The sequence below is a fragment of the Rhinolophus hipposideros genome, assembly GCF_964194185.1.
Source record: "Rhinolophus hipposideros genome assembly, chromosome: 22".
Taxonomy (NCBI): Eukaryota; Metazoa; Chordata; class Mammalia; order Chiroptera; family Rhinolophidae; genus Rhinolophus; species Rhinolophus hipposideros.
The window spans coordinates 40109908-40128882 of record NC_138068.1 but is presented as its reverse complement, the minus strand read 5'-3'; the positions used below and the strand labels follow the sequence as shown (position 1 = coordinate 40128882).

The 18975-nt window shown below is 39.8% G+C and overlaps 2 protein-coding genes and 1 pseudogene across 7 annotated transcripts in view; 1 reads left to right on the top strand and 2 right to left on the bottom strand.

The window, feature by feature from the left end:
- CFAP61 (cilia and flagella associated protein 61) overlaps positions 1–2667 on the bottom strand; it is a 325115-nt gene extending 322448 nt beyond the window's left edge. For both annotated transcript variants that reach the window (XM_081034409.1, XM_081034410.1), the window contains exon 1: positions 2561–2667. The gene's annotated coding sequence lies outside the window, so the exon portion shown is untranslated. The remainder of the gene's footprint in view (positions 1–2560) is intronic.
- The window catches only part of CRNKL1 (crooked neck pre-mRNA splicing factor 1), a 37264-nt gene continuing 20953 nt past the window's right edge, over positions 2665–18975 (top strand). For all 4 annotated transcript variants that reach the window (XR_013992311.1, XR_013992312.1, XR_013992313.1 and 1 more), the window contains exons 1-13: positions 2665–2850; positions 4576–4728; positions 5648–5739; positions 7322–7480; positions 7914–8080; positions 10029–10207; positions 11389–11559; positions 12914–13105; positions 13806–13865; positions 14789–14869; positions 15629–15868; positions 17036–17137; positions 17728–17976. Coding sequence is in view for 1 of the 4 variants with exons in the window: in XM_081034411.1 (XP_080890537.1) it covers positions 2800–2850; positions 4576–4728; positions 5648–5739; positions 7322–7480; positions 7914–8080; positions 10029–10207; positions 11389–11559; positions 12914–13105; positions 13806–13865; positions 14789–14869; positions 15629–15868; positions 17036–17137; positions 17728–17976 (1896 nt within the window). In the remaining 3 variants the exon portion in view is untranslated. The remainder of the gene's footprint in view (positions 2851–4575; positions 4729–5647; positions 5740–7321; positions 7481–7913; positions 8081–10028; positions 10208–11388; positions 11560–12913; positions 13106–13805; positions 13866–14788; positions 14870–15628; positions 15869–17035; positions 17138–17727; positions 17977–18975) is intronic.
- Positions 6011–6782, bottom strand: LOC308491242 (small ribosomal subunit protein eS6-like; annotated as a pseudogene). The gene has a single exon. The product of its transcript is annotated as a small ribosomal subunit protein eS6-like (transcript).

Below are 18975 nucleotides of genomic sequence, written 5' to 3'. Positions count from 1 at the left end.
ACATCATATACATGGAATCATGCAGTATACATAGTTTTCTTTCAAAATACAATATATCTTTTGGCTGTTTGCTGTTGTTTAAATATATCCATGCATGATTTTCATTTTGCCAAAGTACCAAAAAACTTGAGTGCCACAGGGGCCCGAGACATCACTGAATTGAGTTCCTCCATTGTCAGATGAGGAAACTGAAGCCCACGAGGTGAAGTGTCTTGTCTCAGGACAGATGTTTGGCCAGAAACAGAACCTTGGATTCTTCTTCCAGCCCAGCCCCTTACCACTCCCATCTGTTTAAGTGACCTGTAGGTTGGCTCTATGGATAAGAAGTTTCCCTGCCCTCATCGTCCACTGATGTTCAGATTAACTACAGCTTAAATGGTTATAAACCTTCAGATGTTAAGGGTGTAAGCTGCAGGGTAATACAGGAGGATTCGCAAAGGTGGCAGATGGCATCCAGAAATTTCATCCAGTGGACCCTATCTTGGTGAATTAACCATCCTCATCTTTGCAGGCTTATAAACAGGTTTCATCAACATGCTCAAAGCAAACCCAGCTCTGGGGAATGGCCCTACATTATCCAAGATCACAGAAACTGAAAGAACTAGTACAAAATGCCAATTTATTAATTTACAAAGAGAAAGTCAATGGGGGGCGGTCCAGGTGTTTCTGTAGCCCAGACAGTTAACAAATAAGTCATGTGGGTTAAGTACAAGTCTGACTTCCTCTCCTTAACATGGTAGAAGGGAATTATTTCTCCATCTCCCACGAGCTATGTGGCCACGATCTCGCAACCTTGGTATCACGGTGACTGCAGTGAAATGGGGAACTCAGGCTAGTCTCGTTCCAGCCAATTGTTGCCTTCTGGAAATGTGGTCTTAGAATGGCAGGTCTTCACATTTTGCAAAGGAAGAAAAGCATGGTATTTACATAACATCCTCCAAATTTAAAATATTGGCTCAAAATTCTTTTTCACACTCTGCAGATATAAATAAACATTTATTTAAGCTGGTTTAGCTTCCACTCTTGCTGTGGCAGAGCCACCCATGCATTCTCTGTGGACCAGCTACACAGAAAGCCCAGCTATCAGAAGGTGGCTTACATGGGGCCATGGTTAAGAGCATAAGATGTGGAATCAGAGTACCAGAGATGACAACCAGCTTCTAATCCCTTATTAGCTGTGACATTGGGCAAATTACCCAAACTCTCGGTTCCTCAGTTTCCTCATCTGTAAATTAGAGATAATATATATACCTCGAAGAGTTTTATAAATGAGTTATGCACAAAATCCTAAAAGCAGTGTCTGACATAGTTAAGTGCTCACTCAGTACATATCAGCAACCATTAATATTATTATTGTTGAGCATTATATTCTCAGGATTCAAAATAGTGAACCTCAAGAAGTCGCTCACCAGCCCTGAAGCCGGAGGGGCCCTCATCCACTATAGAGATGCCAGGCCACAAAAATCAGAGATAGGCTATGCTTGGGTGGCATCTTCACAGATGTTTGCCTAAACATCTCTATTTTGTTGATGACCACAGGACCAATCCATCCCCTTTATGACAGACACTTCGTTTCCTAGATAAACAAATACACCTTTAATCAATTTGCAGTTAAGTTTTGATCACTTGCTAGCATTTCCTTTCTAACATGGCTTTGCAGAGTGCAGCTGCAATGAGTTGATTCCACATTCTAACTCTGATGTCAATCTTTCTTGACATTTAATTGTTTAAATTATTTTTACACAGCAATGCACTATAACGCATTCTTCATTATACCTTCTCAATGTAGAATGCATTCTCATTGCGAAAACATATAACTTTACAAATAAGGCTGAAATCCTGTCTTTTTTATTGTGGTAAAATATGCATAACATAAAATTTCTCTAAGAAATAGTCTTTTTCTTTTTAATTCTCTTAACCATTTGCTTGCACATAATTAATTTTTCTGTTTTTGAAGGCAGGTCAAGAATCATATCACCTAACATTTCCTGAACGCTTGACATAGATTTTCTCTTTAATCCTGGTGAAATAGGCATTATTATCATCACCTTACAGTTAAAGATATTGAGGCCAAGAGAATTTATGTAATTAAGGCACACTCAGAGCATTTAAACATCTGTTCATCTGACAAGAAGGCTGGCTGGTCTGCTAGTAGTCTACTGATTTATTTTTATTTTTGTCTTCTCTGGCTTTAAAACACCTTCAGGTTTTTTAAAATTATAAACCTTGTAGTTAATCATTTGGTCACAGCTGTCCAGAAACGAAGGGCAGTGGACCTCCGAAAGTACAAGGCCTGGAACATGCAAGGCAGCGCGGGCAGCTAGGAGCTCGGCAGCTGGCCCCCTGGCGTGCCGGGAACGCAGCCGTTTTCTGGCTGCCTCTCCCCCGCCCTCGGGCGTGCAGGTCGCAGCGCGGTCTTCCTCCCTCTGCCGGACGCCACGGCCAGGCAGATCCCCCCGCCCTCGCGCGGTCAGCACAGTCCCGGGGACTGATCTGGAGCTGCGCCCCTAAGTGCTGGACCCAGCGCTCGCGCTCCCCGGGGCGGGCCAACTCTACCCACCTCCAACTCAGATTCCTGACGCCGCGCCGCACACCCGACTCTCAGGAGGACGCGCAGGCACGTTGCCACAGAAACGGCGCTCCCTCGGGCACAGCGTGTGCGTGGAGTCAAAGGTCATCCAAGCCAGTTCCGCTTCCGGCCCCGACTCCTGCTTGGTGTCAGAAAACTCTGGGGCGTCGGCGAGCCCTTAGGGTGCATATTTGGGGTTCGGGGTTCGCCCGACGTCTTCTGCAGCAGCCATGGCGGCCTCTACCGCGGCCGGGAAGCAGAGAATTCCCAAAGTGGCCAAGGTGGGTGATAGCGAGTGTCCTTGGGGGAAGGGGCCTGGGACAGGCGCTCGCACCGGCCTGCGTGGTACCCGGGGCGGGAGAGTGTTGTCTGAGGAGCGGGCCCACCCGGTGCAGGGCCGAGGGGGAGAGACAGGGAGCGGGACAGCCGGAGGGGGGCGCAGGCTCCTGTCACCCGCAGTAGTGCGCGCTCGGCGTGGCCTTCGTTCTGCGCAGGTGTTTTGGGGGTGCGGGTGGCTGTACGAGTGGGGCCCTTCATTCGGCAAAGATGACTGAGCCCGGCTGTGCGCTAAGCCAGGCGGAGCTCCCCTCTAATGCGGGTGACGAGCTGTACACAGTAAGACAGAGTGTACAATGGCAACCTTGCCGGATGCTGCTAAGGCAAGTGGAAGGTGCCACGGAGTAACGGGGGTTGTGTGAGGCGCCGCCAGAGTAACCTCTGCTGAGGAAGTGACATTGGATTTGATTTCGTCTGATAGTCCCCTAGGTGGCTGGCACGTACCAAGTATTTTATGTGTGACAGGCTTTGTTCTAAGCCCTTATTGATCCTCTCCTTTCGGTCTGTTTTTCCTGCCCACGTCCCTTTAGGTGACTCCCAGAGATAATCCATATAAAGCACATAGCGTACCGTCTGGTACGTAATGCTCATTACGTATGAGCTATCATCGTTATTATCATCACCTTTCCACATGTAGCTCTAAAGAATATTTCTTGTAATTCCACTCCATAAAATTTTATCGGTCCATTAGAAATATAATGTGAGCCACATATGTAATTTAAGGTTTTTTCCTCTTTTTTTGAAATTATATTGGGGAATAATGTGTTTCTCCAGGGCCCATCAGCTCCAAGTCATTGTCCTTCAGTCTCGTTGTGGAGGGCGCAGCTCACTGGCCCAGGTGGGGATCCAACGGCGACCCTGTTGTTCAGAGCTCAGCTCTAACCCACTGAGCCATCCGGCCGCCCGTGTAATTTTTTTCTGATAGCTACATTAAAAAGTCATTAGCAGGGGACATTAACTTTAATTATATATTTTATTTAATAATCCAGTATATCAAAGATATTGTCATTCCACCATGTAATCAATACCAAAAAATTAATTAGGTAGTTTATTCTTTCCCTCATACTAAGTCTTCACAATCTACTGTGTGTTTCACACTTACAGCCCATCTCAATGTGGACTCACCACGTGTGGCTCCTGGCTACCATGATGGACTGCGCAGCTCTAAGACCTCCCTGAAAACATCATGTCTCCTTACTAGGACACTTGGCTGTTCTCTGTGTGCTTCTCTCAAGAACTTACCAAATATTGTCTTTGACTTAAAATGCCATGAAAAACCAAATGCATTTATCCACCTGGGTCATTAATTCTGAGTGGCGATTGTAATGCTTGATAAGATATGGAATACATCTTTATAAAACAAAACCTTTGGTGAGCTTTTTTTCCTAGGCAGTCTCAAAGTTTTTTATTTTACTAAGCTAAAAGGGAAATTTTGCTATTTTTGCTACCTTTTTTCTTGAGACTTTTACCTGTGGTTTTTTAATAGATATGCATTAAATAGAAGATATTTTTTTTTCTGTTTAGTTGCACAGAGAAATGGGAACATGTCACACAAAGAGGGCAGTTTGTAATAATACATATGAAGTTCTCATCCTAAAAAAAATTTTGTTTGTTTCTTAAATCTTGTGTGAAAGACATCTCCTAAAAATAGAAATATCTTTTCTTAAAAGGTAAAAAACAAGGCTCCAGCTGAGGTACAGATAACTGCCGAACAGCTCTTAAGAGAAGCTAAAGAAAGAGAACTTGAGCTTCTTCCACCTCCACCTCAACAGAAGATCACAGATGAGGAAGAGTTAAATGATTACAAACTAAGGAAAAGGAAGGTCGGTCAATGTGATGTCTTTCATTATGCTATAATGTTAAGAATTCATAGGTCATAACTATTGCATTATGTTGTACACCTGAAACTAATTGAAAAAAATTTATAGGTCAGAGTTTGAAAAGTTCTTCATGGGTTAGAGAGACTATAAGATGACAAGAGGTTAATGTTTCTAGCCACATAAATAATATAACTTCGGGTTACCAGATAACTGCATTTTACTGAACTTTATGAAATATACCATGAGTTGTCTATTTTAGAATATAAAGAAATTAAGTCCATCCAAAATATAATTCCTGGTGCTGAATCAAAGATGGGTGGAAGTTAAACAGGAAGTTAAACAGCTGGAAGAGGGATGGACTTAGCAAGACTGTGTTATGCTTCTGTCTATACTGTCCTCTGTGTTAAGAATTAAGATGGGAAAGATTCATGAGAAGACTGAGGACCTGAGCTGACCTTCTTACACTAAAATGTGGGATTATTTTAAACCACTAATCCTGTTATATCTACTTACTAGTTATCTTCAATGAATTATGTATGAAATTATGAGACATTACCAAAAAGACTTAGTCAAAAATGTTTTCTTATTAGGAACAAGTAGAGTATATTACAGTACCAGTTAGTTGTTATGGGCAATAAAAGTAAATACCAACAATTCTGCTAATAATTCTCTAAAATTATTTATATCTATTTTTAGATATTTATATCTAAAGTTTCCCTCTTATTTGCATGTAAGATTTTAAAGAAACACTTGTGATTGTGGCCTTCTGTAGTGGGTTTCTTATTTCTTAAGGATTCCGGGGTGTAATTTCTCTTAAATAAGAACAGAATCAGTAACCTTTTTAGTACAAGGATTAATAAACAAAGGATGATGTCATTTTTAGTTATTTTCTCTTTAATTTGACTGTTTTGATTTCCCCCAGACTTTTGAAGATAACATAAGAAAAAACAGGACTGTGATTAGTAACTGGATAAAATATGCACAATGGGAAGAGAGTCTAAAGGAGATTCAAAGGTAAAATTGCTGAGCATGTAACTTGGTAAATAAATATGTCATAAATTAACAGATAGGAAAAGTTAAAGCTCAAGATTAAAAGATTGTGTCCTTTGAGGGCTTTAGGGGTACTGTGATAGGTTAGTCCTAGGGGGAGCCGAGGAGAAGGCTCTACAGGTGGGTCTTATCACCTACACACACTCTGCAGCCATAGATGTGCAGTTTCATCTACTTTCTCTGTATTGGGATTTTTTTTTTCTGATCTTATTTATTTATTACTCTTTAGAAAATCTCATTTTTGACTAGACTCAGACTTAGAGGTAGAAGCTCTCAGAGAAGACAGCCTGCGTCTCTTGGCAATCTGTTCCTGGCGTTTTTCCTTGACCTCCTTCATTCTCTTGGCCAAAAGTTTAGCATATTCTGCAGCCACTTCCTTATTTTTCTTAGTATGCTGTTTCTTCAGAGCAATATGCCGACATTTGTGTTGCAGGACTCGTGGAATAACAAGACGCTGAATCTTGGGTGCTTTGGTTCTAGGTTTCTTACCTTCTTTGTTTAGGGGCTTTCTCACAATATACTGGCGGACATCATCTTCTTTAGAGAGATTGAAAAGTTTGCGAATTCTGCTAGCTCTTTTGGGCCCCAGGCAACGAGGCACAGTAGTATCAGTGAGGCCAGGAATATCTTTCTCCCCTTTTTTTTACAATGACCACGTTGAGAATACTCAGATTGGCATCCACAATGCAACCCCAAATCGATTTGCGCTTTCTTTCTCCAGTCTTCCTTGGTCTATAACAGGAATGCCCCTTACTCAGCAGCAGGCGGACACGGCCACGGGTCAAGACACCCTGCTTCATGGGGGAACCTTGTTTGTTGTTCCCACCACTGATTCGAACCACATAACCCTTCCATTCTTCACCCAGAGCGTCAGCAGCAACTTCTGTGGCCACACGCCTCTCCTAAAACGTATGAAGTTTGCGTTCATCGTCCACTTCAATGAGTTTCTGGCAGCCAGTGGCTGGGAAAGAGATGTTCAGCTTCATCCTGAAGCTGCCGACAGCCTCTGAGGCGGATTTTATTTTTTTTAATAAAAATTGTTCCACTGATGAAAATCATGACCCCTTCTGTTGTCCAGTCTTTCTGTACTCTCCAAGCATACCCTTGGCCCCTACTGTGTCTGCATACTTGCCACTCCCTGAAAACATCATGTCTTCTTATTATGACACTTGGCTGTTCTCTCTGCCTGTAATGAATACCTCCTCCCCACCCACCATTGCCTCTGGGACTTTCCTCAGTTTCCAAATTTGTTCTCAATTCTTGAGTTACCTTCTGTTAGCCTTTTCCACCAGACATTTTGCTTTCTTTTCCTCTGCTTCTTTTTACAGATCTTCACCATAATGTTTATCACATTGCATTGTAATTACATGCATGTCTCTAAATCTTTCTAAGGTTCCTGAGAACATCATATCTTTTCACGTTTTTATGCCCAGAACTTGGCTCATGTGGACACATGATAAAATAACAGCACTGCAGGTGGTTTGAAATAGTTACTACATGTGTTGTCTGTACTGCTTTTGATGCCCTCCAAATCTTGCTTCCAAAGGGCTCGATCCATATACGAACGTGCTTTAGATGTGGACTATCGAAATATTACACTCTGGCTGAAATATGCAGAAATGGAAATGAAGAATCGCCAGGTGAACCATGCCCGGAATATCTGGGACCGGGCCATAACAACTCTGCCTCGAGTCAACCAGTTCTGGTAAGTTTCTAATCTAATGAAATGTCAATTTGTAGACCATAAAAGTTCCACATTCATTTATTTCATTTACATAGTTGTAATTATATAAACATATGTAACTTTATATATACACGTATAAGTATGTGTAAACACTTTTTATTGTCCTATAGTCTGTTAAGTCATAATTGAAACGAAAATTTTGATTACAATCTTTTATGCATAGAAAACTTCTTGCTGAACTAAGCAATTTTTAAGAAAAATGTATTTTTTTCTAATGGTTCATCCTTTTTCAGATTTATAATTTAATAAGAAAACAGGTCTGATTTAACCTTTGGGGAAGATAAAGTCTTAACTCTTCACATTTAACAAAGTTAGAACTGGAAATTGCCAAATAACATTTTTTTCCCTAAGTCTTTTTGACCATGACACATATTTTCGGATGATTTTGTTAAAGGTACAAGTACACATACATGGAGGAGATGCTGGGAAACATTGCTGGTGCTCGGCAGGTGTTTGAGCGCTGGATGGAATGGCAGCCTGAGGAGCAAGCCTGGCACTCCTACATCAACTTTGAGCTGCGATACAAAGAGGTGGATCGGGCCCGCACCATTTATGAGCGATATATCCTTTGGATGCGGTCTGAGTGCTGCTGCTTTCGTCCTGGGTGCTGCTCCTCCCATGGAATTGTAGTCACAGGACAAGTAGTCATTGCTATTGGCCTGGAAATCAAGGATGCAGGTTTCATCTGCTTCATAAGCTACATATATATTCTCTAGGGGTGTAGGTTGGTCAGGAGAAAAGTTTGTAGTCTGGGTAATTGCTTGAGTCTTTTTCCAGTGAGACTTTGGATTTGTTTATATTTTGGCACTAATGCGATGAATTGCTTGTGGGAAATGACGCACTAAGGCCCTGGCTGCTATAACCAGTCCTGCATTTCTGTGGTTTAAATTGGTCATTAGCACCATTAATGGAGTCCATGCGGAGGTTTACTGTTTAGAAGCCGTGTGACCCAAGTGAGTCAGTTGTTCCTTTGAGCATTGTTATCCTCGTCTTTAAAACGAGAATAAAGGTTCCTACTACGCGCTAGTTATGAAGATTAGATCATAATACATGAAAGCACTTTTAGCAACTCAAGTAATTGATCCTCATTGTTTACTGTTTTTATATTTATGAATTCTCCTACTTGCTAAAATTTATTTGTACTCCAGAGTCAATACTTGTGTCACTTTCACAGTCATTTGCAAACAAGCACAAAGTGATGAAAAACTTGACACCCAAGGCGTATGACCCCAGCTAAGGTGATAGTCTGCCTGTTGTGTCTGCTGTCATACAGAGATGATCAAGAGATGGCAGCGGATGGGGCAGTGCAGTGTAGGCCAGGAAGCTCTGCCTCAGGGCCAGGTGAGCAAGCGTGAATCCCTCCTCTGGCTCCTGTTAGTGGGCAGCCTCTGGCAAGTCACGTAACACTTCTGAACCTTGTTTTCTCCTTTATAAAATAACAAAAATAGAATCTAAGGATTAGTTGCTGTTAGGATTTCAGATTATAACCTATATGAGATATTATTGTACATACAGATTTCTCCTAGGAGCAATGATTTTGCTAATCGCTGATTCAGTGGTCACGGTGACTTCATAGAACAATTAACACACATAATGAGAATCAACTTTATTATGCAATTTTAAGATCTTAAATACCTCTACTCATTTTAATATTACTAACTTAACAAAAGCTTTTATAGTACTTGCTGTGTGTCAGGCATTGTTCTAAGCACTTCACAAATATTGTCATTTAATCCTCAGAGCAACCCTATGATAGAGGAACTCTTCCATTCTACAAATGAGGAAATTGAGGCATGAGAGATAAAGTAGCTTGACCAGGGTCTCTCAGGTAGTAAAGGAGAAGGGGTTTGAACCCAGTAGCAGCTTCAGAGCAGATGCTTTTAACATCATTGCCATATTTGAATGTATTGCTACTTTGGAAATTAATGATTTCCTCAAGGAAGGTAGATTAAAAATAGATATATCCTAATAAAAAATAAAATGGTAATTCAAAACTTTTTCTTTTGGCTCTAATTAGGACATTTTGTGACTTGTTTTATCTTAACTGTTAATTCAAATACTAATGTTATTGAGCACTTGATAGGTGCCATGTATTGAACACATTCTTTTGGCCAGAAATTGCCAAGAGTTTTACATACATTTTCTCATTTAAAGGCATCAGTCATCCAACGAGGGTGGTGTTACTTTTCTCTATTTACAGATGGTAAAACTGAGGCTTAGACAAGTTAAATGACTTGTCCACATCATTTGGCTAATAACCAGGGTTCAGCTTTTTCATGCCTCCAAAAACCTATTTGTACCACTACTAACATACTGAATAAACACTGAAGGAAGACACAGATGAACAAGACCCAGCTCCCTCACAGAGGTCACAGTTTCGTGGTTCTTTGCCTTTGTACATGTTTTATCAACCTCATAGTCGTAACTTGCATCGTTGGGTTTTTGGTTTTGGTTTGGGTTTTTTTTAAGCCACATTGTCTTGCCTGGCATTTCTTTAATTCCCCTATACTTGTACTTGTGCACCCTGATGTTAAAAACTGGATCAAATATGCCCGCTTTGAAGAAAAACATGGTTATTTTGCTCACGCACGGAAGGTGTACGAGAGAGCTGTCGAATTCTTTGGAGATGAACATATGGATGAACGCCTTTATGTTGCCTTTGCCAAATTTGAAGAAAATCAGAAAGAAGTAAGTAAACTTAAAGGACTCAGTTACATTGCAAAACAGTTTAGAAAACATTACCTCTTGTGCACGTTGAGTTCATTTCCATTTTCTTATTCACTTATCGTTGGAGAAAATGTTTTCAAAATACAAAATCTTGATTTCTGAAAGAAAACAACATGCAGTTGTGGCTAAGCTGCAGGTTGGGAGCTGAGTAATTATAGATTGTATTATAACTGTCTTAATTTTATTGTGCTTTGTATGAAAATTAAGCCTTTAATCTGGAGTAAGAATATTTTCTATAAACTGAGAATTAGTCACTCGGTATTCTGATTAAAGGGCTTTATAGGTAATAAACCTAGGGAAGAGAGCCCTCAGAACATAATAGAATGAAAATGAAGACAGATTGTCCCATAAATAAGTCATTTTTTTCCTTCCACAGTATATATGGGAAATAATCCCTTAAAGTAGCTCAAATGATGCCGAATTGAGAGAGGTAGGCTGAAATCCGAATGCAGGGTCTTGCACAGTCGCAGTAAGGATTGACCATGTAAGGAGTAAGGAGTTTAGATTATATTTTAAGGGCATTGAGAAGTATTGAGGGGTTTTAGCAGGAGAGTGGTAGGATATAATTTATATTGTAAAGAGAGCCTCTAGCTAATTTATGGAGATTGTATTGGGGGAGGGTGGCAAAAGTAGATGAGAGGAGACTTTTGAAATGGTCCAGGGAAAAATGGAAATAGATTGGCAGGAGGATGGGGAGGAGTGAAGGCTGTGTTGAAGGGGTAGAAACCGTAGGGCTTTGTGAAGCAGTGAATGTAGGGAATGAGGAATGGAGACGAATCAAGGTGAGGATTTTAGCTTGAGCAGGTAAAGTGTGTGACAGTAGGTATTTCTTATCAAGATTGCAAAGACTGAAAAAGACTTGTTTGGTGGGGAAAAACAGGAGCTCAGATTGGGACCTTTTAGTCTGAGATGTGCAGATGACATCCAACTGGCAGTGTTAGGTAGACAGGATTAAATGTGGAGCTCAAAGGAGAGTGTCAGTCCATCCTGACTAAAATACCTCAACAAAGGGAGAAGAATCTCATTTTGTCCATTTTGAGGCCTAAAAATCTAAGTAATGTTTTATATCATAATTACTTTGCTAATCGTGAGTAGAATGTGAATGTTGTGTTATGGCAGATAATCATCCTGTCTGCTTTTAGTTTGAAAGAGTACGAGTGATCTACAAGTATGCCCTGGATAGAATTTCAAAACAAGAGGCCCAAGAACTCTTTAAAAATTATACCGTCTTTGAGAAGAAGTTTGGTGACAGGCGGGGTATTGAAGACATCATCGTGAGCAAACGGAGATTCCAGTATGAAGAAGAAGTGAAGGTGAGTGCTGGTGTAGACGTTTAACTCTGTAAGTGAAGTAAGATGTGCCAGCCAGTACTAGGTACAGTAAAATGCATAATAGCAAATTAGGGCTGCCAGTGATTACATTCTTGATGATGTGTCTGCAATGAATGGGCAGCTCTCCCAGGAGGTTGGAATAAATGAGGCTGATAGCAAAGGCAAGCAAAAGACATTGGGATTTGCTCTGCGACTCACATGTTGAAAGTTACTTTGATTGCTGATTGTGTGCTGTAAAGCTTGAGCAAAATAAATCTGGAATCCGTTTGAGCTTATTTTTGAAAGAAGATGGAAGAGTCAGGTTGATTCAAAAAGCCAGCTTTTATACATTACCTTTCAGCTTAACTGCTTAAATGAAAGATGTATTGTAGACGTGGTTCTATTCTCTTCTCTTTATGTATGAATTCAAAAATAGTAGCATTTTCAAGATAGTTCCAAACAACGGACTAAGTCTGGTGTTAAATGAGGTCAACAAGATGTGTTGAAGATAAATTACTATTAATTGAAAAGCCAGGTTTCACAATTGGTATTGGTTCACAATTGGTGAACATGGTATACAAGTAATTCTATAGTAATTTTTAAATGTAGACGTAATGATACGTAGTCACCTATCATTGTGCACCGTTCTGCATAGCGTGATGAAATCTCAAGCCTTCCTGCTTGGTCCCACCTGGGATATGAATAATCCATTTGTCCAGCATCTCCATGCTATATACACTACCCACCTGTTAGTCTCTTAGTAGCTTGGTTATCAGATCGGCTATCATGATATCACAGTGTGCTTGTTCAAGTAACCCTTATTTTACTTAATAATTGCCCCAAAGCACAAGAGTAGTTTAAATTTTATTATGGGTATGTGTGTATAGGAAAAAACATAGCATATATAGGGCTCAGTACTATCCATGGTTTCAGGCATCCACTGGGGGTCTTGGAACATATTCCCCACAGATAAGGGAAGACTACTGTATTCCTTATTATTTTCTATTTATAAAATCTCAGGAATGGTATTTTTTAAATGAGATAGCCTGTGAAATTTAGAAAAAAAGTTGCTAAAATACAGACAGTCTGGTGTCTTTTTTTGGGGGGTGGTGGGTAGATTTTGGTGAATAGTGTGTTTCTCTAGGGCCCATCAGCTCCAAGTCGTCTTTCAATCTAGTTGTGGAGGACGCAGCTCGCTGGCCCGTGTATGAATCAAACCGGCAACCCTGTTGTTCAGAGCTCGCGCTCTAACCCACTGAACCATCCGGCGGCCTCTGGGGTCTTCTTTTAGCTCACATAGTCCAGGAAGTGTAGCTCTTGGTTTTGTTTTTATTTATTAAACTTATTATCATTCTAGGCTAATCCCCACAATTATGATGCATGGTTTGATTACTTGCGCTTGGTAGAAAGTGATGCAGAAGCAGAAACGGTACGAGAAGTCTATGAAAGAGCTATTGCCAATGTCCCACCCCTTCAAGAGAAGAGGCATTGGAAACGCTACATCTACCTTTGGGTCAACTATGCACTCTATGAAGAACTGGAGGCAAAGGTAAAAAGTGGAATTGGGTGTCATCTATTAATGATTTCCTCACCCCTGTACTTAAAGTTCGCTGTTGTGGGTAGTAACTGATATTTATAGTCCATGAAACAGGAATTTCGTTTTAGATTCTTAATAAGCCTCCATTCTGCCATATAGTTGTATGGCCTCTTTGTAACATTCTAAACTGTTGTAGGTACAGGTGAGGTGTTGTTTTGTTTAGTTGTATTTTGTTTCTTTAATCTTTGAGGCACAACAAGATTGAAAGGGAACAATGTATCAGCCATTAGTTTAATTATACATAGTTTTCTGGGTTTTCTCATAAATTGGGACCATGGCTAGATTATACATTTTTGCTTTTAGTAAAGATCAAGTGGGATTTTCAGAAATTGGTCATGTATAAATTAACAGAAAGAGTAACTTTCTGCTGTTAATCTGAGACCATAAAACATCTTTGTTTCTTTCTGCTGTCAGGCAAAAAGCCTTTCTACAGAGAAGCTCTCAGAGTTTGATGGCTATATTGTTGGTGATTTTTAAACCAAAGTTTGATGGCCAAAGGTAGTTCACACTTTTGATCATAAATGGAATCAGAGTTTGAAAATAGCAACTTGTGAAAACATATTCAATGTTTGGGGTGTACATTTTTTACTACTAAAATTAGAATTAGCAACAAACTTCAATATTTCGTGAAAATTTTCTCATCCGAATACAGGATTCCGAGAGGACAAGACAGGTCTACCAAGCCTCTTTGGAACTAATTCCTCATAAAAAGGTACATTTGCTCTAAGTGTTCTGCTCCAAATGTCAAAATCCTGCTTCTGTTACTTGTAAAATAATTCAGTGAAATACTATCATGTTTCCCCGAAAATACGACCTAACCGGAAAATAAGCCCTAGCATGATTTTTCAGGATAACATCCCCTGAACATAAGCCCTAATGCATCTTTCAGATCAAAACTTAGTATAAGACCTGGTCTTATTTTCGGGGAAACACGGTATTTATTGGTTGAATATTTTCCTATGCTAGGCATCACAGAAAACGTGAATAAGAATGAGATATGCTCTTTCCCTCTGAAAATTATTTAGTCTAGTTGAGAGGACAGCCTATGACAAATAATACAGATAATAATGCAGAAATTCAGAGGAGGATGGGTAATTGGAATAGACTGAGTGGAAGTCGGTTCCATGAGAGGAAGACACACATTGAGAGAGTACACAGTATGTGCAGGAAATAATGAACAGATGTTGGCAGCTGAGTGGATGTATGCATGCATGGGTAAACATGAGGAAATGGTTGAGACATTACCTCTGCCATATTTCTCAGCACGAGAAACTAATAGAGATGTTGACCGAATTACCCTCTAGAATAGAGATGGCATGTTCTGCCTGTTCACAAGCATCCACAAAAAGCAGATTCTAAGTAGGGGCTGCCGGGCCTTGCAGTATTATACAGTATCTAGATTACTGTTGTTTTGTTTTGGGGTTTGTTTTTGGTTTTTTTGGGTAACTTTTGTGAAGTATCGTAATCTTTGCTTATAAACAAGAAAATAACACCTGCCCTAGCTCTGAAGTTTTAGGTAAATCTAACTGCTTGTGGCCTTTTGTTAATTTAAATTAATTGAAATTAATTCAACTTAATTCAATTCAATTTAAATGAGTCTCTTAAGCTAGATGTTGTTGCGCTTTTGTTTTCTAGTTCACATTTGCCAAAATGTGGTTACTATATGCACAATTTGAAATAAGACAGAAAAATTTACCATTTGCCAGAAGAGCTTTGGTAAGTAAAGGAACAAGATGCATCGTTAAGTTCTATGAGAAGAAAAAGTTTTAGTGCTTATAAGTTGTATAAATCCTACTAAGAAAGCCTTTAAAATTTGAGACGTGTTAGAAAACACATGGCCTTTGAAGCAAGATTGGATAATGATGCTTAAATTGTTCTATTTCAATATTGAATGGAAACTTTATCTGTAGCTGCCCAGATCTTTCCTCAGACTAGAAAGATCTGATCTTTAGTCTAGTCTGATCCTTGTGCAAAATTTTTGGTGTATTAAATGCACCTCCCTCCTAGCAGTTCTAAAATGTCTTGATAGGATCAAATACTGTTTAAATGTAGTTGTCCTTCTGATAAGCTACTCTCACCCTGGCTGTGGGCAGCAAGGCAGGGTTCATTTTTTGATTACCTTTTAATTTATAGATTTTATACATCTGATATCCATATTCCCTAGGAGATCCTGAGAAACTGAGTAAAATCCAAAATAGTTGTCCAGACAACTCTGGTACACTGTTCTCTTGCTGAATAGGCACCAGTGGGCACAGGCTCTTTTGACAGCTGAGTGAATTAGAAGGTTCCCTTTGGCCTTTTGTCAAGAACCATCACTAACAACAGTATGATACCACAGAGGGAAAGAGTGGCTTACCATGTTGACTCTCCAAGGTTCTTGCTCAGCAGAGAACAGCTTCTGGGATAGGTCGACAATGTCTGTGCACAAGTTAAACCCACTAAAGTATTACATCAATTGGTCATTTTCTTTTCCAGGGAACTTCCATAGGCAAATGTCCAAAGAACAAGTTATTTAAAGGTTACATAGAATTGGAGCTACAGCTTCGAGAATTTGACAGATGCCGGAAGCTTTATGAAAAGTTCTTGGAATTTGGACCTGAAAATTGTACCTCTTGGATTAAATTTGCAGAATTAGAGACAATTCTTGGCGATATTGAGAGAGCACGCGCAATCTATGAGTTAGCCATCAGCCAGCCACGCTTGGACATGCCGGAGGTGAGGATCTTGAGTTGGATAGAATTTTGTTTTAGACATTTCTTTAGAAATATTTTAGATGGCCATCTAAATAAATGTGTGTGCATTTCAGAGCATAAAGAAGATCTAACAGTCTTTTCTCCTCAGATTAGAATTTTTCTGTTTTGGAGATAGAAAGGTAGGGGAAGCAGACCTCTACTTGGATACCAGAGCACAGCAAAGCCCCATTATGACACCAGGCTTACTTGGGACATAATGGGTGTGTGACTGGCTCTATTCCTCCATTTCTCAATCAAGAGGCTAAAGAGTATAAGATAGAGAAATAGGCAGCAAGCAACCCCATTTGGAGAACAAGAGAAATGGATGTTGAGATTGCACATCCCTGGATTCTCCTGGCATAGTTTTGTCTGGATTAGGCTAGCAAAAGAGGCTCTAAATAAACGAGGGTGTTCTGGAATTACTACTGTCACTGTCCTGGAAGTAGGACTGGAAGTAGGACCTGGAGCAGGACCGGAAATCGTCCATTCAGTATTTAAGCTTGAGCCACAAGGTGGCGCCAAGCCACAGTTGGCTAATTTGAATCTCAAACCACTGAACTCATTCAGCCATTTTGTTAATCTTGCACTAATGTCCCCCACATTTAATATTTCACTAGGCCCCACTGATTGCATTAGGGCAGGGGTTTTTGTATTATAGTTCCTGGCCTCAGTTGGCTGGCCTCAGCTCCTCCATAGACTGCCAGCTCCTAGGAGTCTGGGCCACATCTTGGTGCTTGTTGAGTTGAACTCAAACATATCAAGAATCTGCAGTGGAGGTAAAAACAGGATATATTGGTTAATCTAGGCCTATTTTCTCCCTGTAAATTCAGTTGTATGTGGCATGGTCATGACAGTGCCCAGGAGACTTGGCAAGTTTCTCAGCTCTTCTTGGTAAGTCCAGCATTTGAAAAACTCCAAAAGAGAACACAAAAATGAATTTAAGACCTTTTTTCTCAAATATAGGACTTTAAACAAGTTTGGCCAGCTTTTAAATGCCAGTATTATTTTATCCACATGCTGTTCTTTAGTTCTTCATAAAAGCCCTAGGTTCCTATATTTTCTAGGTTGGAATGGTAGTTAAGCTGTGCTTTTGAGAGGGGCATGTTGCTTTTTAAATGCCAAGGCTGATCTATTAAGTGATCTTTCTTAGGTGCTTTGGAAATCATATATTGATTTTGAAATTGAGCAGGAAGAAACTGAAAGAACACGCAATCTTTACCGACGATTGCTTCAACGGACGCAACATGTCAAGGTATCCTGTGCTTTATAGATTATCTTTGATTTTGCTTGAATCAGCAATCCTGAAGAAATACTGTATTTCTGTATTGTAGTGTTTTTTAAAATATATTTATTTTGAATGATTTCCTACCTTTTAAAGAGAACCTCTGAGTCTCAGAGGACTTTGGAATGTTAAGCGTATACCAAGTCAATACATATTTAAAAAAAATTTTTTTCACTTACAGTTGACATTATTATATTAGTTTCAGGTGTACAGCATAGTGGTTAGACATTAATATAATTTACGCAGTGATTCCCCTGATTAGTACCCACTTTATACCAGGTCAGTATTTATACTACATGTGAATAACTTGACTATCACAGGGTTGAATAAAAAGTTAAATTCTTCTCATGATTTAAAGACTTTCAGATATCTAATTGGATTTAGAAGCAGATTACTTCAACATTAATATATTGAAGCATGTAGTCAATATTCTTTGGAATATAGAAGTGAGCACATTATTGTGCTCAGATGTTATTAACAACAAATTAGCTTTATTATTATTACATCATTATCATCTGGGTGACATGGTTAATTTGGTTCTATTATAATCCTTTTTAAAGGTATGGATCAGTTTTGCTCAGTTTGAATTGTCTTCAGGGAAAGAAGGAAGTTTGGCTAAATGCAGACAAATTTATGAAGAGGCTAACAAAACCATGCGAAACTGTGAAGAAAAGGAAGAAAGACTTATGCTGCTGGAATCTTGGCGAAGCTTTGAAGATGAGTTTGGAACTGCATCAGATAAGGAGAGAGTAGACAAACTCATGCCAGAAAAAGTCAAGAAGAGAAGAAAGGTCCAGGCTGATGATGGGGTAAGAACTGGTTCCCTGGAGATGGTCCTTCATGTCAAATGAGCAGAAATGCATCAGACAATTTGTACTTTTAAGTGGCATGTGTACAATCTGAGAATGAAAGCAGTCTGCCTGGAGTAAGAGACAATTGCAATCTGGCTAGTATGGAAACAAAGAGTATAGTTCACCCTGGGTGGAGATTAGGAAGAGGGCTGGGAAAGGCTTCTTGGCTGATTCTCGGAACTACATGAAGTGTGATATTTCTGGAGCGTTACACAGCAGGTCACGATGGAGGGAAATGAAAATCAACTTTTTCGGTAGAAGCCAATCCAGAGAAGGCTTTGTAGGCTATAGGAAGGCTCGTAAGCACAAAATGACATGACGCAGTCCTTGGCACCTCCTGCAGGTGGACGTGAGGGGCTAAGGTTAGCGGAGGACGTGTCAGGAGGCTGTTGTAAGCAAGGCAAGTGGTGGTGGAAGCTGGGACTAGGGCGATCATTAGGAAGTGAAACCAGTGACCCCTTGGAGGTGGGGGTGTTAGGGCAGGGATTCAGAATACCCTATTTGCCATGTATGATGCACTCCCTTGTATAATGCGCATCCATGTTTTTGGCCCAAACTTTTAGGGGGAAAAAATCTTTTGTTTTAATATTTTAATTCAAATTCTTATGTTTATATTTGGGTACTTGTTTTTTGTATTATAAAGGAATTTTAGCATTTATTTTTTAACATACTATGGTACAAGAAATTTCATGTAACAAGTAATTACAAAACACAAGAACAGATACAAGTACAAGAAATTTTATTTACCGGTAACGCATTTATGGTATTCACACATCATAGAAGGCCAAGAACTCTTCTCGGTGTTGCAAATTCGTCATAAGTTCAACAAAACCAGTGATTGTATTCCGGGGTATTATTTTGCATACGGATATCATTATTGTTTACTGGAGTTACACTTTTAACTCATAAGCATTAAGTAAAAGAATTAAAAACATTTATATAGATACGGAATTGGTA